Source organism: Grus americana, chromosome 4, assembly GCF_028858705.1.
Source record: "Grus americana isolate bGruAme1 chromosome 4, bGruAme1.mat, whole genome shotgun sequence".
In the NCBI taxonomy this organism is placed as follows: Eukaryota; Metazoa; Chordata; class Aves; order Gruiformes; family Gruidae; genus Grus; species Grus americana.
Window position 1 is genome coordinate 13,099,543 of NC_072855.1, and position 25,606 is coordinate 13,125,148.

General features: G+C 37.6%; 1 protein-coding gene across 5 annotated transcripts in view; it reads right to left on the reverse strand.

Moving 5' to 3' along the window:
• Positions 1 to 25,606, reverse strand: part of KIAA0232 (KIAA0232 ortholog) — a 70,090-nt gene that overhangs the window by 20,591 nt on the left and 23,893 nt on the right. For all 5 annotated transcript variants that reach the window (XM_054823222.1, XM_054823220.1, XM_054823217.1 and 2 more), the window contains 3 exons: positions 15,741 to 15,878; positions 1,881 to 1,947; positions 400 to 481 (listed from right to left, as the gene is read on the reverse strand). In XM_054823222.1, the coding sequence (XP_054679197.1) occupies positions 400 to 481; positions 1,881 to 1,947; positions 15,741 to 15,788 (197 nt within the window). In that variant the 5' untranslated portion in view covers positions 15,789 to 15,878. The remainder of the gene's footprint in view (positions 1 to 399; positions 482 to 1,880; positions 1,948 to 15,740; positions 15,879 to 25,606) is intronic.

The following is a 25,606-nucleotide window of genomic DNA, read 5'->3' on the forward strand; positions in this document are numbered from 1 at the left end:
TAAAGGTTATAAATAGTTTCACTTTCCCACTTCTGCAAGAGAAGACAAAGAGTTCTGGAGACAGGAAACTGGTTCTTTCCCTTCAAGTCTAATGTGTCAAGGAATGCTGTTTTAAAAGACTTTTAATTTGTCTAGCTGACTTGGTCTTAAGGAAACCTGAGTTCCGCATATAGTCAGAAGAAAGTAGTCAGGACTTTGACAGAAATTAAACTAGCCCATGGTATCAAACGCTCATATTTAAATATGTAAGATGAACATAAGAAGATGGCAGGAAAAAAATATTATTTCTTAATATCCACAATCCCCACTAAGTTAACATCACTGTTTTAAAATATGGGAGCAAAAGGAGAAAAGAGAAAAGCATCTCAGATAATGATAATAATAATAAAAAATGCATACATTTCTACTTGATCCTTTGCTGTGGGAGATAAATCAGTCTCGGGAGACAAAGAGCCTTCTAACTTTTTGTGAATCTTCTCCTCTGTTTTGGAAGAAAATTCCAAATGCTTAACAGAAAAATTCAAAGAGCCAGTGTATTTCATAACAGTACTTAACAAAAAGCACCAGGATGTATACCTGTAATAGTAGTACATTTCCATAAAACACTGTAAATAACAGAACAATTTATAGTCCGGTTATCACACAAAGAAATTACAAATTATCACCTAAGATTCAAGTTTTGCACAGCTGTTTTGTTAAGCCCTACAAATTTCTCCAAAGATGACTGGCTAGCAGCTGCATGCACCTTCATGGTTAGCAATGCCCCTACTAGGAGACTTCCTATTGAATTTTTAGGTTTTTCATATTCAAATCTTTATCTCCTTCTTACATTGCTAGATATAAAAAAAGATTTTTAAAAGAATCAACTATTTAACTAAATATTTTTACAAATGATTGCATCAAATTTCTCATGTGTTTCACTGAAAGGAAGTACCCCTGCAGTAGCTGCTGTGCTTTAGGTGGATGTAAAGGCAGATTTCCTGTGTGAAAGGTAGTTCTAAATATTTCTAATCCTTTGTATTAAAATCCATAAAATACAAAAAAAAGTTGAAATACACACTAATTTTACTTTTTTTTTTTAAAATAAATGGTCAGCATCATCTTGGCTCAGTAAGAAAGGGTCACAGCATAGCACTATGAAATACTAAGAGCTGACTAGTAATTGCTGCTCAAAAAACAGAAAATGGGAATCGAAACAGCTAATATCATGTTTTCAGCAGGTAAATATTTATCCTTTATTTATTGCTCTTTATACCACACCATAAACATATTAATTTTACTATAAGTGCCAAAGGCCGTTGCTATGTGCCTGGACAAACATTTACATGCAATGAACTTTCAGTGGAGACACCACAATTTTACATTATGCTCCAGGCCCTAAGCTTGACAACATGAAGTCCCCATTATCATTCCCCTAAAGCCTAGAAATTTTAGGCACACCTCTCTGCCATGGCTACTTGGATGCTTCTCACAGGAATAGCCTGTGTACAACAATTTTGAAGGCCTATCTATTCTTTGCAAATATCAATATACAAAAGGAATAGAAACCAGCCTACTTTATTGTGACTTCCTTTGGAGGGGGGGATGCTGAATATGAAATATTTACTAAAAAAGCATGCATAGCTGGATATAACCAGTTACATATTTTCTTGAGGAAAACTTCCATTTGTGAATGGCTATTTCCTAGGTAAACAAAGCATATCAGTACACAATTGCTCACACTATTTGAATGAAATTATTCAAATATATTTTAAAATTGCATGGCCTGTATTAAATAGTACTGAATTAACAGCCTGCTCCCCCACCCCCACGTCTCAGAATGTCACACACTTGATAAAATACAATATATGGCCTCAAAAGTTTGAAGAATTATTCCTCACCTTGCTTACTCTGCAGGTCTTTCAGTCTGGAGCAAAGCTCCTCCACTAACGTTTCAATCCCAGAGCTCTGCATAACAACGAAACCATGGGAGGAGTAGGGGGGGGAAGAAAAGAAGAAAAAAAGAAAATAAACTTACTAAAAATAATATTCATTTTATAGACAGACATCAATGCAGTAAACATATCTTAGCAGACATGTATTATTCTTTTTGCGTGATAACTACACATTAAAAAACAACAAAAATGATTACTAGGTATAAATCCATTCCTATAAATACATTAATTAGAGATCAAAATGATTCCACAAACATAGATACATTCACACCGAGGTTTCAAACTCCAAGTCACAAGCATTATTGTACATCCAAGGTTTTGCAAACTGCACACTGTTACATTTACTGCATGGTATCACTTTGGATTTAGCCAAGAGTCTCAGGATAAAAGTTCAAGAATCAACGGATCTCCAAGATGCATTTTAAAAAGCTAAGCCCGACCCTGTTGGTTGCACAGTTTATACCTGTGAGAAAGGGACTGGTAAAAAGATACAGAAGATCAGAAATGAAGGGGAAAAGGAGAAGAGTATGAAGACGTATATGTATAGGTGGCAGAGAGGGAGAGGAAAGGCTTCCACAGTATCTTCATGCACAACTTATCCCATAGTTTTGCCAGTGTAAAATGCCCAGTTTTCTTCTTTTTAGACATTGTGTTACTTGCTCAGGAAAGCAGAGGGAAAAATAAACACCTTATTCATCTTCCCTATAAGCTTCTATTTTCCTCCTTTATTCCTCCACATAAACCTTCCATACACTCAAGCTTCCTTTTAAATCCCATTTCAGTATTATTCTCACATGCTTCTGCTTTTACAGTCTGCCTAGAATTGCAAGCAATTCTAGATAAAGCAACAGCACCAGAACTGCAAAATACTGAAAAATAAACACACACACAAGCCGGTACAAACTACTACCAACTGTCCCACAGGAGAAACCCCTGTGCTATTCTAACAGAATAAAAGTTGAATTCTAGTCACCAAAATACTAAATACCAACTTACAGCCTGATATGACCATTCATGTTGGAAGGAAAACGAGGTGAGGTGGGTACTGCGTAGGTATTCCTGTTCTTAGTATTTTGATGCTCAGGGCTCATGTTTGGAGATTATACTTTGCCCTTTCCATAACCACAAGCAGAAGGCTGGAATCACCGCTAAATACAGCAACTCAAAACAAGTGAGGAGGATGCAGAAAGTCCGCTGCACATTTCCATACAGCTGGGAATGGTGACGAGGAAGAACTGTGCAGCTTCTTGTATCCTATATATTAGATATATATATTTCCTCAATAACAACTCCAGCATCTTGTCCCCATCATACTTAGAGATTTTGGGACTTCCACAAACCTCCTACAAAATGATGTCACCTTCTGAATTTGACATGCTCTGGTGTGCATATAGTCATGGAACACACATTCTCTCCAAAGGTAATGCAGATGAAATATCGAGTTACGGAAATGCATAAAAAAGAGTTGGATTTGCTGTGTCACTGTGGTGGTATAAAGATTTCACTTTCCAAGATCTAAGAGTTTCTCCTCTCTCCTGATTACTGGCTAGAAATTGCTGAGAAATGTGAATATATGTTGCTAAAGCACAAGAAAATATCATGGAAAAGGGAATACTAATTTATACAGTGAAACTAGCTTGTTTAATTCTCTGTTAGAAACACACACTGGAAAAACCATATAGTGAAGCAATGACTTATAAGCTGACTTCTAAATTTTAATTATTTGCAGTCAAGTGAGAAAGCAATTTTCTATTCCTAACTGCATTGCTGCACTGAAGTGCTAAATATAAACCTTTATGCCACATACTTAACTGAGGATGACTTAGCAATATTAAACTTTAGAAGGCATCTTCTGTATCAGTAAATTTACCGACATAAATTGTTCAGAAAGAACCAAGCAGCACAGTAATATGGACAAGCCTATGTAGTTGTAATAATCGTCACTTTATGCTTATACCCCTCCTGACTCCCCCTTCCTCCCCCCAAAAGGGCAACAGAGGAGGAGCTGGCCTTGTTTTTGCTCAGCTCTCTGAACTGTCTAATCCAACAGACACCTGTAGCAAATACTCAAAAATCTAAGGAATATAGATTCGCTTCTTTAACATAATTAGAACATCATGTCAAAAAAAATCCCCCAAACCAGCAACAATATGCTCACCATTACACCGAAGAAGTGAAAACTTTTGGAATCAAATGCTTCATTTCCTCCTGTACCATGAAACTAATACTTGAGTCAGCTGACAGGCTGCACGCTGTCCTGCATAGCTCACTGATGTAGCTAGCGCAAGCTTAAAAAAAAAAAAAAAAAAAAAAAGAGAGAGAAAAAAAAGGGGGGGGAAACCACTGTGCAGAATGCCAAGTCTCTAGAGACCACTTGCTCAGCCTCTTACTGCAGTATATAAAAACAAGCTGCAGACTTAATGTAATGTAACCAATACCTCAGCAATTAATTCATATATGGCAGAGTTGTTCTCCGAAGATGAGATTTAGTTACTGTATTTTTTCATTCTTTAAGTTAATGCATTGTAGTTGCAGTAACCCCACTGCCAGAAAGGAAGATATTCCCCAGCACCGACTTGGTTCAACAGGACCCAATCAGTTAACAATATGTGGTGATCTGCATGAACTGCTTTGCTAAAGACAGTCCCCAAACAGTACAAATACTGGAGTACCTTAAAAACATTTTGCAACCTGGAAGTGCCTAATTATGATTACTGTTGTAATTCCAACATGAAAGGCGTAAATCTCATGATTTATCTGTAAGATTATTTAAACTACTGACCCAGATTTCTACTAACCCTTTTCTCTCATTCAAACTACAAAGGGCAGCACATCATGTTTTTAATTCCTATTTTTCATTTTGCACAACAAAACTTCCTCCACACCAAACACATTTTATTCTCTTCTACCGTTTCCAATCTATTTCTATTTCCTTCCCCTGCTTTAACTTACATACAATTCATCAAAAGTTGTTCTTTTTGGCTTTTCATCAGCTGGCTGAAGCAAGGGCAGGATGACATAAAGGACAGGTGTTATGTTACTGGCATAGGAGTGAGCGTGCTAACAGATAAATTAAGCTTCTGAACTCACCCAGCATGAACAAGGACTGCTGGAGTTACAGGACTCTAATAGCCAGTGTCTTCCTTACTGACCAACATGACTATTCAGAGCCAAACTAATGGAGTTCTATGTAACAAGGAATGAGAGCAATTAGAAAAAAAACAGCAAAGCTCACTGTATTTGGTTTGCATGGGAAGGTTTTGGTAGCGGGGGCGTCTACAGGGGTGGCTTCTGTGAGAAGCTGCCAGAAGCTTCCCCTGTGTCTGACAGAGCCAATGCCAGCCGGCTCCAAGATGGACCCGCCGCTGGCCAAGGCCAAGCCAATCAGCGCCTCTGCGATAACATATTTAAGAAGGAAAAAAAAAAGTTATAGAGAGCTTTTGCAGCCAGAGAGAGGAGTGAGAAGATGTAAGAAACTCTGCAGACACCAAGGTCAGTGCAGAAGGAGGGGGAGGAGGAGCTCCAGGCGCCGGAGCAGAGATCCCCCTGCAGCCCCTGGTGAAGGCCATGGTGAAGCAGGCTGTCCCCCTGCAGCCCATGGAGGAAGGATGAGGGGGTGTAGAGATTCCACCTGCAGCCCGTGGAGGACCCCATGCTGGAGCAGGTGGAGGCACCTGAAGGAGGCTGTGGCCCATGGGAAGCCCACGCTGGAGCAAGCTCCTGGCAGGACCTGTGGCCCCATGGAGAGAGGAGCCCACACCAGGGCAGGTTTGCTGGCAGGACTTGTGACCCCGTGGGGGACCCACGCTGGAGCAGTCTGCTCCTGAAGGTCTGCACCCCATGGAAGAGACCACATTGGAGCAGTTTGTGAAGGACTGTAGCCCATGGGAGACACTCACGCTGGAGCAGTTCGTGAAGGACTGCACCCTGTGAGAGGGACTCCATGCTGGAGCAGGGGAATGATGAGAGGAGTCCTCCCCCTGAGGATGAAGGAGCAGCAGAAACACTGTGTGCTGAACTGACCGTAACCCCCATTCCCCGTCCCCCTGTGCCGCTGAGGGGGGAGGATGTTGAAGCCGGGAGTGAAGTTGAGCGCGGGAAGATGGGAGGGGTGGGGGGAGGTGTTTTAAGATTTGGTTTTATTTCTCATTCCTCTACTCTGTTTTGCTTGGTAATAAATTAGATGAATTTCCTCTCTCAGTTCAGTCTGGTTTGCTCGTGACGATAATTAGTGAGTGATCTCTCCCTATCCTTATCTCGACCAATAAGCTTTTTGTTATACCTTTTCTCCCCCTGTCTAGTGAATGAGGGGAGTGATAGAGCGGCTCTGGTGAGCACCTGGCCCCCAGCCAGGGTCAACCCACCACACTCACACACATGTTTTTGTATCTATGTAAAAATTTCTGTTGGTGGTTATAAATATGTAATGTCAAATCTTAAATCAAAGATCTTTTTAACATGCTCTACTGTGGAAGTAGAGCAGTCAGAGATGACAAGTGGTAACTCATTAGCTTAAAGCAACCCAATTGCTTTTGTATGTAACATTCACAGCCCTGTACAGCTGCAGAAAATGTCACCAGAAGATTTAAATCTATAAATTTAGTTACTTCTGAAATATTTTTATAAATTTAAAATAACCACTTTAATTAATTGTGAACCATGGAAACAAAACAATATTACATACAGCAAATTCAAACCCACTAAAACCTGTTGCTATGTTAACAGTGGGCACTGGCTCCTACGCCCTCAGAGTTTTGAGGAAGAAGCTGTGAACCATTAGCTCCTCTCAGACTCTTGACGAATCACTTGAATTCTTGTTGACATTCGTCTCTGCTAGTAGGTCACTTCTGAATGTTGCAAACAAGCACTGTGCAACCACTATCCAGGAGACGTAACAAGTTTTTCCTGAATTTGATCATGAGTGTTCACGCACCACTATTTTTTCACGTTGTTATTCTATGGAACTGAGGATAGCATAGGTTTCAGTTTTGCTGAGCTTGCACCCCTTGCCGTCACCCTGTAATGAACGCTAGTTACGGCTCCCATACTTCCATCCAAAAAATGCCATGCAAATGTATACTTTGTTCTGCAGATCAGCACGTATCCAATAGCCAAAATTTCTGGACAAAAAAAGGAAAGGAAAGTTCTGACAGCCACTATTTAGAATGAGCTTTCCACAGCTGATGTGCCATAAATATATACATAGAAATGGAAAAATTCCGTGAAATTACAAAACTCGAAGGGAAGAGTGGTTTGGGGGTTTCTTTTTTCTGCTTCTAGCCTAACATAAGTTAATAGCTTCCTCCAGAAGCTTTGAACTGTGTGCTGTAAATAGTGACTAAATATGGCTTGTTACTTCAGGCCTGTAAAGTATGAGGAAAGTTCCTTGTTCCTCTTCAAGCTTTTTGAAAAGACAAAAGCATAACAATTCAAATAATCACTCATTTGCTTTTAGGTTTTTGAGAGCTTTCTAGCCTATACTTTTAAAACAAATCTTCATTTCACTGTCTCAGAATGACAGAATTGTTTAGGTTGGAAGGGACCTCTGGAGATAGTCTAAATCTAGTCCAAACAGAATACAGATGCTCCTTTCACCAAATACAAGTTCAAACAATCTAGAAATTAAAGTAAATCAATATATGAATAGTTTCAAATCATTCTTTTAACAGGTTGTAGGACTCTCCAGACACAGATGGTACTCTGTTTTCTTGACACATAGACTGTCACCAGGAGCAGGACTAGGGAGCTGTTCTATATGAATCAGCTGTTAAGCCACATGAACTGAATAAGGCACAAAATGTGATTCATTGTGACCACACATCCATTATCTAGCTCTCATCAACCTACAAAATATAGAAAAAGTCTAGGTTGTCATTTCCTAACATTGTCATACAGTATAATTCATCTGGTTACAAGCACTCTCAAAAGAGGTGCTCGAGAGAGAGACAAAAAGAAGGACAAAAAAAAAAAATCCCTAACCTCAAGATCGTCAATCAATCATTCAATCAATAAGTAAATAAATAAACAAATCCATCCACCAAAACAGCAGCCTCCCTGGGGTGTTTAATCCAAGTAGAGTTCAAAGGACTAAAACAAGGTTCCAGTTTGCATTATGGGATTTTCCTCCAGTATCACTGTGATCCAGGTGGATCACACTCAGAAACATTTAGGGTATGCATTTGTACAACACCTTTTGACCCTTCAGTAGTGAGAACACAATTAAATCTTCATCTTTTCACTTGAATACATAATGATTTACAACAAAGACATTGGACCAGTCAGAAAAACAAATTCTATTTATTAACTTCTCTTTTGGTGCTCATCAGTACTTGATTCAGGTAATCTTCAATAGATGTGTGACCTTAGAATAACAATTTCCAAGCAGACAAACTGACAGTATCACAAAAATCCAATCTCAAGCAATACAAGAGCAATAGCTCTCCAACAAGGAGATAAAAATACTGTCTTGCAACTCTCTTAGTCATGACTGCTGTACTAAAACAGCATTAGGAAATGTAAATAACATATCTAGGATCAGGCTCAGATTCCAGACCTGTAATTCACTACTTCACATCACACATTCTAAGAGAGAAGATAATAGCACATGTTATTTACTAATTCTAGATAAATACTACCAGCTCACACTAACTTAAAATGAACACGCTATCTCTAAATGTAGGCTACTAGAGCAGTTAATCAGACTTCTGTTATTTAAAACTTAATTCTTGTAGCTCCCTCCCATAGCAGGCTACATTGAGATAAAAGTTATCCCCCCAAGAAAGGGTAATTCCTCTCTGGAAACTATTCTTCTTGATTATTATTCATCACTTATAAACAAACATGCGAACCACAAGGCATTATTCAGGAGAGCTCTGTAACTGACCTCTCTGGCATTTTCATGGCCATGGTTGTGTATCTGAAAGATTGTGCCACCCTCTCCCTCCAAGACATGCACGCACAAACTTACTTTCTGTCCCAGCCTTACCAGAAAAGCTGCTGGCAAGAGACTTGCCTTGCCTCATTTTGCTCCCATTATCATTGGAAGCACACATAAGACAAAATAACTCTCAGTCATACCAAACACCTACTTTCAGCCTCCAAGACAAAATGATCTATACTATGGGAGATGCTTAAATACAAGAAATACAAGATAAGCATTTACTTTACTTTCGCTGGCTTAATGTAAACTGAGAAACAAATGCCCCCAAAAAAGTTATGAAGCAACTTCTGTGTATAAGCTCCCACAAAGAACTTCTCCAGTTCAAGACATGTTTTTTCTATATCAAGAAAACTAATACAAAATAAATAATAATTAAAATTTTTGTCAACTTCCATTAAAGTTAGTATTATATTCCGGATAGCTGCTTCAGTAACCTGAAAAATCAGATATGGGTACTATGAATATCTTTTTAAATGCCAAAGTTATAAAGAAAAAGGAATCAATTTATTGTAATTATTTTATTCTGTGATGGCTACCTTGGCAAGACAAATTCAGTTCAATTTTCTATATGGTATCTGAAGTTATAAAACACAGGCTAATATAGTTTGCCAAATTCAATACCACATAGCTTGCTTAATATATGAATGGAGAAAGAAGGAAAACTTTTGAAGCCAATGGATTTGATAATACAGAGCTAATACAAATTAAATTATCATAGAAAAACAACGATTGGTTGGAAATAATAAACGCCTTTGGTGCCTTCTCGCAGAAGCATCTGAGTGACATCAGTCCTAGCTTGATTTTATTTTCCAAAACATACATCTTGCCTAAAATTCTTAGCTCCCGATAATGTTAAAAATCCTTTCCTAAATAATGCTGTGTGTTCTAGAAACAGCTAGTAAATCCTTTCCAGAAGGCCAACTGGATACAACCCAGAAGAAAGAGAATATTCACTGTTTTTGTGAAGTGTTTTGGCATTTCCTGGAAAAAAATTCTGAACTATCATCCTCAGGCACACAGAAATGCTTACTGCTGAGCTAGTCAGGATATATGCTTCAAGAAGCATTACGGTTGTTTTGGAACCTTAATTTCTTTTTTTTGTTTAATAGATTTAGACTTTTCAACAGCAACTTCAGCGTTTCATCTTTCTGATTTGTTAAGATGGCTTTTACACAACTTGCTTCATTCTTGTGCTGTCCTTTATCTTTACATTAACAGTGTTCATCCTAGCACTTTGTTACTCTCCTTACAGGGCTTTTTGACAAATGTTTTTCACTTCTTTTTAAAAAAAGTCAGAATAATATTGGGCACTTTCTTTACACATCTCTTGTTCATGTCACTACTAGTTATATGAAGACGCATAAGTTAAATCACTTAACAAGCCATCTAATGCTTACCAGCTGATTCACTGGTACGCCAGCATAGTGGCCAGAGTGTATTACCTAATACTGGCACACATCAAAGCAGCAGAGAACAGCAGAAATAAATCAATGATTAAAATGAATTCTAAATAATTTAGGTAATCTTACACCCTACTTAAGAAGAAAAGAAACTTCGTCTCTGTGCTACAGGCTCCACGAGTCCTTTTGTCACAGTTCTCACACGTCACTATTGCCAAGTGCAAGACAGATTACACAACAGTGCCTCGGTCTAACTGGCACACAGGTATCGTCACCTTTGGAGACTACAGTAGCTGGCCAGAGTAACCCATCAATATAGATATGCTCAGACATGGAATCATAGCCAATTGATTAATTTGGCCTGATTAGGAGCTTATTTCTTCAAATAAAGTGTATGCGCAGAACTGTAGTATCTGCATGGAAAGTTTGACAGTTCTGCACTTAAAGCGAGAAAGATGGCAAATGCAAAGAAACTGTCAATAGAATCTTATTTTAGACACGTCTTAAATTTGTGCTGAAAGCAAGGTACATTCAAGAATAAAAGATTACCATTTCAAATTTTTAATACCACTGTTCACTAGAGCCACACTTGTTCCTGTAAGGGCCCCTATATGATAATACAGATATCAGAAAGGTCATATTTCCCTCTCACAATTCAAAGCAAGTGAAGCCAATACTCCAAATAATGGCATGCCCACACCTGACTACATCTCAAAGAAATTACTGTTAGGATGTTTCACCAGTTACGTTTCAGTTTTACCTCCAAGCAGTAACCTCAGAACAGCAGGATGGAAGGCACTGTTTGCTTTTGTCAAACGTATTAGAGAAGTGCTCTTTCAAAATTCATTATGGAATCTATCAACCAAGAACGTTCTTACTTGAACATGACGTACACCGTTTCGTGTGGCAGTTAGCAGATTTTGAGAGCCTGGTTAGTTCAGAAGTGGACCGCACTGCCTGCAGCCCATTAGGACATGCCTTGAGAGATCAGCAGCATTAGACACCAGCAATGTCTGTGTACATGCTGTGGAACAGCTTACATGAAGTGGTCACCACAGGCAGAGAGGGAAATTGGGAGATTTGGTTTCGTCAGTGCAGAAAGTAAGATACGTATGAAATAGTCTCCTTTACTCATTCTTAACACGTCCTCATACAGTTCAGCAGAAGACAGACACAGCAGTAGCTTTAACTGAAACTCTAGCACCATCTTGGGGTGGAATTTCCATGTAATACTACAAGTGTTCAGTGAATGAACTATATTATACAGGAACTGCAGTAACACAGCTGAAAACCTGCTTGCTCTATTGAGCAATGCAACCTTTAACAGAAAACTAGTCATTGAAAGGTAATTAAGCTTGGATTTATGACCAATGGACAGGCAACATGAGTAACTGCAATATTATTAGTAGAAAACATACCTACTGAAGAGTCTTACATGTATCAGTCTCAACAAGTAACCTCTAATTCCAGTCTTGCTCAGACAGTATCCACCTTGCAAAAATACAACACAGGTGAAATTTCTAAACTCTTAATTTTTTTTTTTACTAAACTTGAGTCTCAAAAATACTGCTTTCTGTCTTGTTACTGACAAGTTTCATTATTTAAATCCGAAATAATTTACAAACTTTCAGAATTAGGGGAAAAAAAAAGGCATCTCAGAAACTACACATGAACAAACTGACCATCTTAGTTTTAGGTGTACCAGACCAGAATTAAAAAAACAACAATAAAACCACTAACAAAAAAAAGTCATTTAATGCTGACAGAAACAGCTGGTTTTACTTAAAATTTGAGGCAGTAATTTCAGGACAAAATTTCTTATTTTCCTCAAAGGACTTTTACATAAATACTCCCCAGTCCTAAACAGTTGGGGTTTTTTACCCAACATTTCATTAGAATGGGTACCCTTACTTTGCTAGTTAATCGCAAACCAACATTTTAAAATTTCTTCTACAATTCAGCAGGATAAGAATTAAGATAAAGTCTCTATTCAAGGTCAATATTAACAAGCTTTTTAAAATTTGAACAATTCTTCAGCACGTCTTTGAACTGCTATTTATAGTCCATTTGAGTGTTTTGGAAAAAATAAACTTTAGAACTGCAGTAAGAATAGCAATTGATTACTGCATTAAAGTACTTGTCTTAAAAGTTCTCGCCACCATTCTGTCTTCATTTTCTGGCAAGTTGCAACGTACTTAAGATTTTCTCTGCTTCTGACTGCATCAAGAGCATCCGCAACCAAAGATTAATACGAATATAAACAACTTGAGACACCAAAATGCTTGGCACACAAAACCCACTGTCCTCAGAACATACACACATTAATAATTTGCATTCATACATATACCAGATAGTATCTGTCAAAATCAGGGCTCCTATCACAAAAGTGCTTAGCCCATAACATGCTTTGCCACTACAAGACACAGTGATGCAGAGCAGTCAAAAGATTGCAGCTTCCCTGACTTGCCATGCTCCCTAACTTAGGAAATGTTTTAGAAGTAAACACCGAACTGTAGGCTTTTTGAAGTCAAATGTTTGTTTTCTGCACCATAAAATTGTAACTCGAGTATTGGATTTCTGTCTCAGACTAGTGTTTTACAGCATTACTCTTTTTAATGAGACGAAACCCAGAATTCAAACAAAACTAAGCTACCAAAGTAGCTCCAAAGTACTCCCTGAGAATGAATACCATGTAAATGAAAATCCACAAGAGACAAGATTTCAAAATATTTATTTCAACCATTAAATGAAAGACTGACAAAACAGTGTTTACTGTTATCAAGTCAATTTTCATCTAATCTATTTGATGACTTCCTCTCCCCATCAAGCATCTTTTTGAAGTGATCACCCAATTTTAGGGCCTTTGATTACTGGTAGGGGGAAGGAGGCACACTGACTGCAATTTCTCAACACATTACTGGTTTAAGTAATTAAATATATGCATCAAAATTATGGTACCTGGATCTCTGTCATTTCCTATGAGAGTTAGAAAAGTTATTAACTCTCAATGCACTTTTCTCCTCTGCACATTTTCCCCCCCAAAGTAGATCTGGCTGCAGAATCTTAAAATCTTCATTTAATTATTTCTATATTTTGGGGGTTTCTTATTGTTTGTGTGTGTACATACACACACGCGTGTGTACGTATACTCTCTCTACAGACACACACAGGGTAAGCATTCTAACCGCATCACTAATCATCAATTTTGGCTACATTTAACTAAGTATTTTTATCTTTTTGTAGAGATGAAATCATGAAAATTGCATGGAGCAGCTTGAATGCCTCAGCAGAAGTAGTATTGTAACATTATGTTTGGCAGTCCAAAACCTACTGATTATTCCCATCAGATTAGCACAGAAACGTAAAGTACAGAAACCAGCCAACGTAGGAAATGTGTTTGAAAAGCAGAAAGAAAAGATACCTCACAAGTTACTTTAAAATATCCCTAGCGTCAAAGCAGGATGACCTTTCCCCCAACTCCAGGATAAAAAAAATAAAATTTAAAAAAAAAAAATCTGTATTTCTCTTATGCAATACACGAGTTAAACTACCTACAGAACAGCTTTAAGAACTTTTTTTTTTAAAGTTTAAAGGTTCCACTCTGTGAAAATATATTAAAAAATTATGACCTACAACTTTGTTAAAGACAACAAATGCGCAAATGTAATCATCTAAGCATGCAAAAGAAGTCAAAATAGCCCTAAAATAACAGATTAGATTATAGTAGATTATAGATTAATGTTGAGCAATAAAAATCTGACAAGGTGGCAGGAGTAAAAGGAGGAAGCTACTTCTTACTTGTTGGATGCAGTTACTTGTTCAACCTTTCAGATCACACATCTTTTTATTCTTTCAAAACTCTAGTTGAAGGGTTGCTTCCCTTCTTCTGTTTTCGATTATATGAACTTTCAAATGGAAGCAGACCAGGAATTATTAATAAATTTACCTCCTTCCTTTTTCTTCTCAGCTGGATTTCTCTATATGATACAAATTTAGCTCTAAGTGATGCTCCTTGATTTTCAGTTATGTGAAGGTGCATCAAGAGAGTCATTTCTAAAGCTAAAAATCGATCACCAGTATTCCTGTGGTCTATGTATGAGACTACTACTTTTTGTTGTTCATAAAATTAGTACACAAAGATAGTCATATCCTCAAGAAAGACATTACTTCCTGCAATTATTTCTTCATATTTGTTTCATATTTAAATTAACTTTTATGGTAATCGGAGTGCTGACCTCAATATTCTGTAACTAGGAGAGCAGAGCAAATTACCAACAAAATTATATTTTGCATCACTTTATTAGGATAATAAGTAATGGGAAAATGGGAGTTCAGAAAACTCTCAATTAGTCAATTAGCACTTTAGTAACTAAACAAATGCTCAAGTAGCTTCACAGTAAGCCAGTACATGATGGCGACACTGCTGAAGGTGGTGGTGAGAATAACCACACAAATCAACTCGACTTCCTGCATTATTCTTGGCCACATAACTTCCCCACTCTTGCTGGCACAAGTCTCTGTGCTACAAATCTGACCAGGAAATCTCTCTGGGTTAACTCTTCCTCCACCCCAACCAGGTTAAGTCTCAGGAAACTGATTCACTTTCCCAATCCAGTTCTCCACACAACCACACAAATGCTTGCATAAGCACAACCTGTGACTAGGAAGCTGTATGGGGCAATAACACGACCAGGCTGCATAGGCGGGGTAGAGTTTCTTCCTACAGTAGTGACAGATCAAAGTATTTGTAGTTCTGTAAACTAAAATATAGACTTTCTCATTTCTGCTGTCTGAAAAATCTCATTGAAGAGCTTTCATTGACCTGTACTACAGATTATTTTTTCTTTAATTTAAAGGTTTCCTTCAATGGTCTCTCCCTTTCTCCACTTTTCCATTGAGCTACATGGTATCTGCTACCTCTGGTATCTTCCTTCAACCTGTTGCCTTCACCTCTCCTCACCTTCTCCAGGCAGTGCACTTCAACTCCACTTCCACTTGATGTAATCTGGAAAGCGAATATTTGCTACTATACATTGCATTTTATTTAGCAATTCTGGATTACACATACAGCATGCACAAAGCAAGATGGCTTTCTGCCCAAATATTCCATTACTTGCTGCTCACACACAATACAAAGTAAATTTAGAATTTTAAGAAATATCTTTATGCAAAGCTTTGTGGTAATTTCAACACAAACTGGTGCATTGCAACTGTCCCTGACAAGAATAGGCAAGGGCTTACAGAAAGGAAAGCATGACACTATATAGTACAGAATTTTTTGTGAAATCCTGCTGCCATACGCAGATTTCATAATTTCCTAAAGAAAAATAAAGACCTCTCAGGGAGCTCTTGGGGAACTTGCATTTTAAGAAGCCACAAATTAGAAGATAAGCATCACAAGCTAAATATATCTAACACAAAGAAAGGCATAAAGTCTTAAGAATCTATTAAATAGTCCAAACTTACTTCATCAGAAGCAGAGCGAAGACACTGGACAGCAGCCTGTTTTTTCATTTCCTCTAGTGTTAGATCAGAACACTTTTTCTTACTCTTTCCCCATTTCTTGTAAGCTCCCTTTTCCCAGCCCAGGAAGATGTCATTCTCCTAAAATCAAAATAAAGAAATTACATTATTTAAAATACATTAATATCTCAGTACTATAGCAGAACAGGACTACAAATAACATACCGTCCAAAACAAAACCCACCTCATCCTATCTACTAAAAACTACTTTTTGCCAAATTAAAGATTAGTTTGATTCCAGAAAACTTGCACTTACTATTCAGAAAAGCTCATCTATTTTTCACAGGATATGGAGGCTACTCACACTTCACTGCAATATTTTCCCATTGCAAGGCATATCCACAAAGATCATTTTATGGCCAACTTATGGTTGAATGTCTTACTGTAATTTACACAAAATATGTTAGAGAGTTTCACTGATCTCTGAAATAATAAGGATGAAAAAGCACGCAGTTCAGAGTTAGGATCAAACTTAAGAGAAAGTTAAACAAACCAAAAGAAGAAATGCAATGGTAGATCCCAAAGCCTTCAACCCAGTCTCACAGTGAACATCGTTATGACTTAGAGATAGCAGTGCTTATCTTAAAATGAACCTCAACTAATTTTAGAAGAAAATTAGACACTGGGTAGGGGGATTCCCATACATGTAAGAACATTTAATTAAGAACAACAAAATCAAATAAAAATGCTATTGTATATGTAATCATCTGAAGATACGTAGCATCAGTTTTATATCACTTTTCAAAATTTACAAAATTTTTTCAGACTTGCTTATTCTTCGCTGTGCTTTCACATATATACACACATGACTTCCCATGATAATCTCATCAAAGAAATATTTTGGCTACCAGGAAAATCATCTTCAACATCTTTTAATGTAAGCTGGTCTAAATCATCATCTTCAGAAAGATCCACAAACACTTGATGCTTTTCAACGTACCTGTTTCAACCTTTTCAACAGATCTGTTACTGGTCCTAATGAAATCCAGGCTAAGGCCTACCCTCCCAATTCCCCGTGGCTTCAAAATGAAGTAAAAACAAGTTGTCAGTGAAACTAGCTTTGTCTGTGCGATCAAAGAATAAGATGGGGAAAAAAAGAAGGTGGAGAGGGACCAATCACCTTCAAAAGCAGCCACTGAAATGGCTATCGTTCATGATTTTACATGGCCGAGTCCTTCAGGAAAGAGTAGAGCAATTTGTTGAATTTATTTCTTAAAGTCTTATTAGATCACCAAAACTGGAGAAATGGATTTAGTTCTGAAAGAACAAAAAGCTACCAGTCACCCTGTTTTCCTTTATACTTGTGCAAGATGCCAGCGATTCATTTAAAATAAGAAATTTGAACAGGCTACTGTTTTGTTATTAGACAGACTAACAGATTCTTACAAAATAGTATAATTTTTCAGAAAATAGTTTCAATAGATTACGCACATCAACGCTCCATTATTTTTTTAAAACAAATTGGTAATTCTTTTCCAAAGTTGTAATTTACATATTTCATCATACACAATGAGGAGGCTGTAGAGCACTCGCTCTTCCCAATATTCACGTGAAAGCATACAAACTGATGACACCCACCTATCCCCACCAGCCTCCAAAGCCTGTCCTGCTCATCCACACACGGGCACAATTACAAATGAAAAAATACACACCCACTTGCAATATATTACTCAAAATTAAAATCCAGGCACACCAGCAAATGTGCACTGGTTTAACTTCATTTATTCAGCTTTTAGGTGGAAAGTTGATTAAAGCAACATCTACACTAGGAAAACAATATATAGCATTTTGGTAAAGTACTCTGTTTTACCTATGCCAACAAAGCTTTGCTCTGTACTGGTACATGAAAGCTAACCTCTGCAAGAGTAGCTTTACTAACCATATACACTAGCGGTCTGCTAGCAGAGCTAACAAGAACCTTCATGCTTACAGAAATTTATAAAGCATTGCATTCAGGACTCTACACACATAATTTGAAAGCTATCTGACGCTTATCTACAAACTTTGACACTTTTCAATTTTGAAGAATTTAATCCTTGCAACAAATGCCCGATTTTTAAAATGGGGGAAGGGAAGCTAAATGAGGAGCAGCTAAGGACTTTGGGTTTGTCTAGTTTGGAGAAGAGGAGGCTGAGGGGTGACCTCATGGCTCTCTGCAGCTTCCTGAGGAGAGAAGTGGAGAGGGAGGTGCTGAGCTCTTCTCCCTGGTGTCTGGTGACAGGACACGTGGGAATGGTTCAAAGCTGCACCGGGGAGGTTCAGACTGGGCATCAGGAAGCATTTCTTTACTGAGAGGGTGGTCAAGCACTGGAACAGGCTTCCTAGAGAGGTGGTCAATGCCCCAAGCCTGTCCATGTTTAAGAGGCATTTGGACGATGCCCTTAACAACATGCTTTAACTTTCGGTCAGCCCTGCATTGGTCAGGCAGTTGGACTAGGTGATCACCGTCGGTCCCTTCCAACTGAAATAGTCTATTCTATTCTGGTCTATATGGAATTCTCTCTCTCAGGCACCCACCACAGAGCTGTGTGTACCGCAGTCTCATCCCTCCTTCCAGAGTAAGCACATTGTTCGTGCACCCTGGGAACAGCACAGCTCATCTTGTAGGATGCAGCAATTGAGGACAGAGCTCCAGTACAATCCTTTCCTCCTTTCTACCTCTTTATAAAACACACAGAAAATTTCTTCCTGAACGTATGGTTTTCAGTCACATCTGGCTGCCAGTGCTTCACACTGCCATTTTAAATTTTATAGGGAAAAAACCCCACTGAAAACTTGAATTTTTTTTTCATTAACAAACTTGCTAATTTTTTCATCTCAGATTTTACAAGATTAGCAAACACCATGGATTACAGCTATTCCACATAAAATTTTGACATTTAAAATCCTCGTGTAAACTACAATATTTATCAGCACTATATATGTATTTGATAGTCTAAATTTATTGAGGATCTTGCACTTTCTGCACAGAAAATCAAACTCCACACCCATAAAGCACTACAGAATAGTGCAGAAAAAAAATCCTTACATGTAATTCTTGTGTTATAATCTATCAGAACCACTCTGAATCAATTACAAAAAAAAAAAAAGAAAAAAGAAAAAGGCATTACAGTAAAACAGCTAAGAAACCAGAAAATGTCATATAACCTAGAGAGTAAGTTTGTAGAACTTGAGGTGTGACACACAAACTGAGTAGAATTCTGCTTTTATGATGACTAAATTGAATTAAAAAAAAGATGATCCAGTAGTTTCAAATTATTTAAATTCATCTCTTGTTTTCCCCTGCTTTTTTTTTTTTCTCCAGTGGTCAGCAGCCCATTAGCAGGTTTACTCCTTGGACTGGAAAATATTCAGTCCATGACAAAAAGGAAAAAAAGCAGTTCAACAAAACATTCTGTATGCATGAAGGCAAGTAAACGAGTTACTTCACATGGAAAGAAGCAATAAGGACTTCTGTTCTCTTCAGCTGCTGGATGCCTTCATTTACCTTTGCTTCCTAACAGCACTAGAGATCATATAATAATACTTGTTTTAATGCAAGAGCTCTACCATAACTTTGAATTTTCACAATTCTGTTCAGTGGTCACTTAACGTTTCCTAAAAGCAACATCACCCCAAACTTACAGATTTAAAAAGCGTGCATACACACAGAAGAAAAACGGAAATTTGGCTTACAAAGTTCTAGTTTTTAAAACACTACCATTACTTAAAATTTAAGGGATGACCACCCAATATTAAATAAATATTGACAGGAAGCCAAGGCCATCAGGATATTGGAAAAATTCAAGTTTGAATATTTAAACTGCTATTTAAACATCTATTCTTCAGAGTCCTCCTGTACCTACCTAGTACGTTACTAGATACTTTCATATTAGAGATTTTTAATTGTAAAGACACTGAAAGTGCAGTTTCATGACAAGAATAATTTAAGAACCATAAATGTGGCTAAAGAAATGTTGGTGAAGTACCTGTATTCTTTATGCTAATGTTGCCTCAAGAAGTCCAGTATTTGGAGTGCTTAATTCAATCCTGAATTAATATACAGGTGCAAATTTTGGAAAGAGATTTCTGAATTGTTTCTCCTGCTCAACTACACAAAAGCAGCAATTCCACTGCTTCTCTGCACACTACCAAGAAATTGGAGAAGCAAAAGAAAAGCAAGTTTAGTACTGATTCTTCTTACTTTCATTTGTTATAAAGATAATAGAGAAATATCTACTATCAGTAACAGAACAAACGTTGACACCTTGTGACAAGACTGAAAGAAAATTGTTTTGAAGCTCATAGTCTACATAAACAGAAAACCAATGTTAAAACATACTTAAACAATCTTGCAGGAAGTACCCATATTTCATAAAAGCTGGAGTCAAGTTCCCTGATGCAGAAACACTAGATGACTCAAGGTCCCAGCTGCTATTCAGGTAAGTAAACAGGCTTAAATTCTGCCTTATCAGCAGAATATACAGGAAAAGTAATCAGATTTAATAACCTGATCAACAAACTCCCCAAATGGGGAAACGAAATCAGCAGAAAAACATGTTGGGTTTTTTTTTGTTTTTGTTTAAAAAAAAAAAAAAGATTTTTTTTTCTGAAAGTAAGTTCAGGGAAACTGATTCCCTAAGACTCTCCCTACATAAATGCACTACAGGTTGAATTAAATACACACCAAGATGATGAACAAACATAAAGTATAACAAGTTTCCAGATAATGTATTGAACAGCCATAATTATCTATGTGGTTGACATTTCTATTTCAAATTATATATTATGAGACTTTACAGCAAGAATTTCCATTCTCTTAGAGGAGAGAATATTGACTTAAAAAAATCTGAATCAGAGAATTTTGAAGAATTCCCCTTTTTTGAACATTTCCATTTTGGCACAGACCAGTTGCTATTCAAGCACATTACCAGCCTGGCATTTCTTGCTCTCATAAAAGTTACTGCTGGCCAGCCAAAAACACGCTGCTTCAACAAGCAAGTTCCAGTAACAAGTTTATACAAAAAATAAGAAGCACTCAACGTCATAATTTCTCCCTTTAAGAATCCAACTCAAAGAATACCATCAAAATAAGTAACCCAAACAAGATCATCTAATGTGAAAAAGAATTCCCAAAATTGTTAAGGTATGCAAGCAGAGTCCTGCAAGATTGACGAATGTACGTGAACAATTTTTCCTGCTTATAATTCTCAGTTAACAGATTAAGAGATATCTCCAAGAACGGGGAAAAAAAAATTACCCACAGTTTTTTTTAAGAGGTGCAAACATTTGCCAAAGACTCAATAGAACAGTTGATTAGTATATTTTAGTATATAGTTTGTTGTATGTCTACTGAATGGCTGGCCAGTTCCCGTCCAGTGTAGGACATAAAGATTGAGTTTTGTCTGCTTGTTCCAAACTGGGGCAGTACTCTGCGAACTCCTCTACCAAGCTGTAGGAGAAACCTTTCTTACAGAACTTTTTTTAAAGATGTTCGAATGCAATTAAAATAGATCACCAAATTACTGGACAGGCCAAAACAAAAAACAGAATGAATGCTCATATCGACAGAGTGAATGGTGAATGCATATGCTGTCATTCCTTAGAAAGAAACTCAAAACCAGGAAAAGACAGATCACTCAAAGCAACTGCTATACTGAGGTCATGCATAGTACAAGACACCACAAACTCCAAAATATTTTGTTAAACTACAGAATTTGCAGATCTTTGCTTATGAGATAGTCTCAACTCAAGCCAGCAGCATTCTCCAAAGACATGCACATTCTCTCTCTCCACAAACACACCCAAAATAATTCCCAAATATTAACACACAGTCCAGAAAATTTCCTTGCTACAGTTTATCATCAGTACATCTTATGTCAGTGACAGCTATCAAGGTTTGTAGTGAATGAACTGAAAACAAAGACTATATAATCTGACATAATGAAAACTGAAAACAAAGACTATATAATCTGACATAATGAAAACCCAGGTAGTCCAGCAGTCCTGGTCTCTTCTACCAACAACAGTTTTTACACCATTGATGTTTAATTAGATCCAATGTTCACGCAGACAGGTACTAACCATCGAGCACTGCAAGAAAGCTTTTCCAAAAACTTACTCAAAGAACTCCAAAAATCACCTCTTGATACTTTGGATAGGCAGATAATGGAAGAAAATAGCCATAAATTATATCCAAAATGGAACACATCCTCACTACCTCTAGCAGGATCTCATAATGGAGAATTTGGGGAAAACTGCAACAGATTACATGTGCATTCCACCTTTAAGCAGCAGACTGTATAAATACCTTCAGTGATCTTCCTTGAAAAAATATTTCCCTTAAACTGAGATTCAGGAAAAACTCTCATAGATTGCTTAGAGCCACAGGGATATATACCTTTTCATAATTGCTTTTGCGAAAATTTTAAGAGACATTGCATCTCATTATAATTAATGAGAAAGGTCTAATGGACCAGGATCAGCTCAGACATTCCTCACGGGCTGCCTCAGACCGAGACAAAGATAATGAGATAATACATATGCAAGACAATTGAGAAGAAATCACGGGAACAATGGTACAAGCTCAGCTTATATTCTCCAAAAAAAATGGAACAAGAGGTTCAGCAGACAAACAGCAGGTAAGAGAGCAGCACAAGTCTTCTCCAAGTCAAGAGCCATGCTACCACAGAATGGAGAAGACTGGAAAACATTCTTTAAATGTTAGATAATCACTCCAAATCCAGGTAGTACCAGAGAAGGAATTAATCTTAGACTTTCTGTGAAAAGCCGGAGAACCATCTAGCCACTGGAGGCACCTCTTTCCCAGTTGCTGTAACGGGAACATTACAATCCTATGCAGTTGGACTTTAACAGAACAGCTGATAATATATCAGACCACATCACGCATTGCTATGACTTCAAGGTCCTCAAGGTGTTCAGGACTATGATTCATTTACAGGCAGGGAAGAACTTTACCTATCAAAACCAACCAACCTGAGTATAAAATCCTGCAATCTGAATTTCTGTCAACTACAAACTCTTGCTTTTAAATCCTACCAACTTGAAAGGGCAGTCTATGTGTTGTTCACTAATTAGAAGTTACTCTAGGCTGAAACCAAGCAGAAGAAATTTGATCACACCCACTCCCAAGAGCGAGAGAACATGCAAATGCCGCATCTGTTGAAATCCTATGTTTGTTGAGCAGGCTGCTTTTAGAGTTTTCCCATTAAAGTAAAAGCAGAAAAGAAGAAAATGTAGCAAGGATATAGCTACAGCTATAAAGACATGATTTTACTTGTACGCCTTACCTACATGGCAGAAAGCCAAGTACTCAACAGAAACTGCCACTACACAGTCCAGATATCTGAAAGGGACACGTTATGACAAGAAGTTATTTCACAGCATTTATGGTTGCCCTCTTGGACTTAGGAATAAAGATGTGTGGCAAGCATCACAGACCACTGTAATCATCTGATTTCAGAGAATATAGGCAGTGAACACCTATGCTTGGAGACATGTGGTGATATAATTTTAATATAAAAAAGAAAGCTATCGTCACACAATGGTCTACTGCACAAAGCACGCTAAGGAGGTATCTCAGCTAGCCCCAAAATCCAAAACAGTACAATTATCCAGCACAGAGATGGCTGCAAATAGATTCTGACTCTTAGGAGGACTAACCAGCCTAGCACTTGAGCTCGTATCTCTGCTTTGCATTATCTGCGTCTTTGTGAGAGTACATTAATAGTCCTAACTTCACAATAAAAAAGTGATTGTTACTCTTTTTTGCATGACTGAGAGATACACCATAACGAAGCATTAGATGCTATTTAGAAAGTCACAAAAAGGTAATATAGTACTGTTTTAAAAGATAGCTTTGATTACACAGAGCAGAAGCTAATGATAACATTTTAACTATATTACACATTTGGAGTATTAGATACTTCACACCTAACAGTCACCAAGACTGAAATACAGAACGGAACAGTTATCTCATAATTAACAAATCAAATGCCAACTAAAAATTAATATTTTTTTTAAAAAGAAAAGAAAAAAAAGAGTAAGTCCCACAGAGACACTGCAGCAGTATGAACCTGAGCTGCATTGGTCAGAACTGTTACGTGAGCTTTGGCTGGAAGCTCTTGTACTGACAGCACTCGCAAAGGAACCCAACTGAAACAACTTCAGCACCTGCAAAACGACTATAGGTGCAGCTGCTCTTCACAACCTGAACTACACACACGTACTTCCACAGGACCAAGCCCATTGTGCTGGGGGAATCACAAGTCTGCTCCGAGACTGAAGAGGCCCAACGCTGCTGCACACACAGCCATTCAGAGAGGCTATCTAGGAGTTTTCCAAGGCATGTGCCTTACAGTAAAGCCACTGCAGTCTTCTTCCACTGCCCAACTGAAGAGGAATCCACATTCTCCCAATTTTTCCGACCAAGTTAACATTGTATACAAAAGATTTCTTTTCCAAAGTTTAAATATGACAGTGTGAGTTATATAGTCCTCAGCTAGTCGCTCCTGAAGGGGTGGGGAGGGTGCAGAGCTAAGTTTTCCTCCAAGAATTTTTTAACTTAGTTGTCTCAGCTTTTACAAAAGTTAAACCATTGTTCTATTAGTAAATAAGTTTTATGGGTAGATTAACTTGAGGATATAGCGCTGTTTCCTAAATAGGATAAATCTACTCTTTCTTCAGTTTACATGTTTATAATGAGAAAAAGAGGGGTTTTATTCCCAACCCTGCAAACATGTACACATTTGAATACTCGAAGGACTTCAAATTAATCACGTAAAAAATTATAGGCAGAAGTATTGGTCTGATGGTTCCCTTTCCTATTATTTTCTTCATACACAAATTTCCACAACTTGAATTTTACATACTTAGTTTGGGTAATGATTAAAAAAATAAGGTTGGAAAATTTTAAAAATTGTTCCTACAGGAATGTTGCAGTAACAGAAATACACACTAAACTAAAAGACACTAAAGTGTCTGGCATTCAAGAAATTTACTTCTACATGTTGCTGGTGAACTTTGAAACTTAATGACACTTGCGTGCAGCAGTCACACAGTATTACCCTACTATAACTGAATTACACTCTGCATATTTTAATTAAATAAAATTGGGTTTGAATGATCCACAGTTACTTCTTAGGTATGATAAAAGAGCAGTTGCAATTATACTAGAACCTGCATTGTCATCTTTTGTTGAATAAGCATACCAGCCAGATTAACATTTAATACAGGTTTAGTGTAGTACAGAGGACCAAATCCTCATTTCTCCTATCTTTAGGTTATGGATGAGATTTTCACTTCAAAACAAAAACACAACAGAACACATCCTCTCCCCCCTAAAACATACACGTGAAAAACTAAATATCCATTATTAGAATATAAATCTAGACATCAGGTCCCTCTACTGGGTTCACATGGGATGGCAGGGAGAACAAACCTTCCAGTGGATCTTGGAACCTAGCAGGTGCATCATGAGTGCTGCCAGCAAAAAGCAGCCCGTGTCACCAGCACACACTACCCAAATGCAGAAAAGTTGGCAATGATAACCCCATCCCAGTTCAGAGGGACAGGCCAACTGCATTTACAGAGACAAAGCCTCAGAGTAAAGACCTGAAATTTACCATATGTAGGCTGAGGTCTCTTTTCCACCACTCTGTTCTTCTCCTAATATAAAAAAGAAAACTACATTTTGGACTTTAAATATGTATGTGGTAATGATGAAAAAGCAAGAATAAAAACTATCATCAGAGTGTCAGCAGAAGTGTAGCTATCATTCTGAAGACTTTTTCTGTTCCTCCATGTAAAAG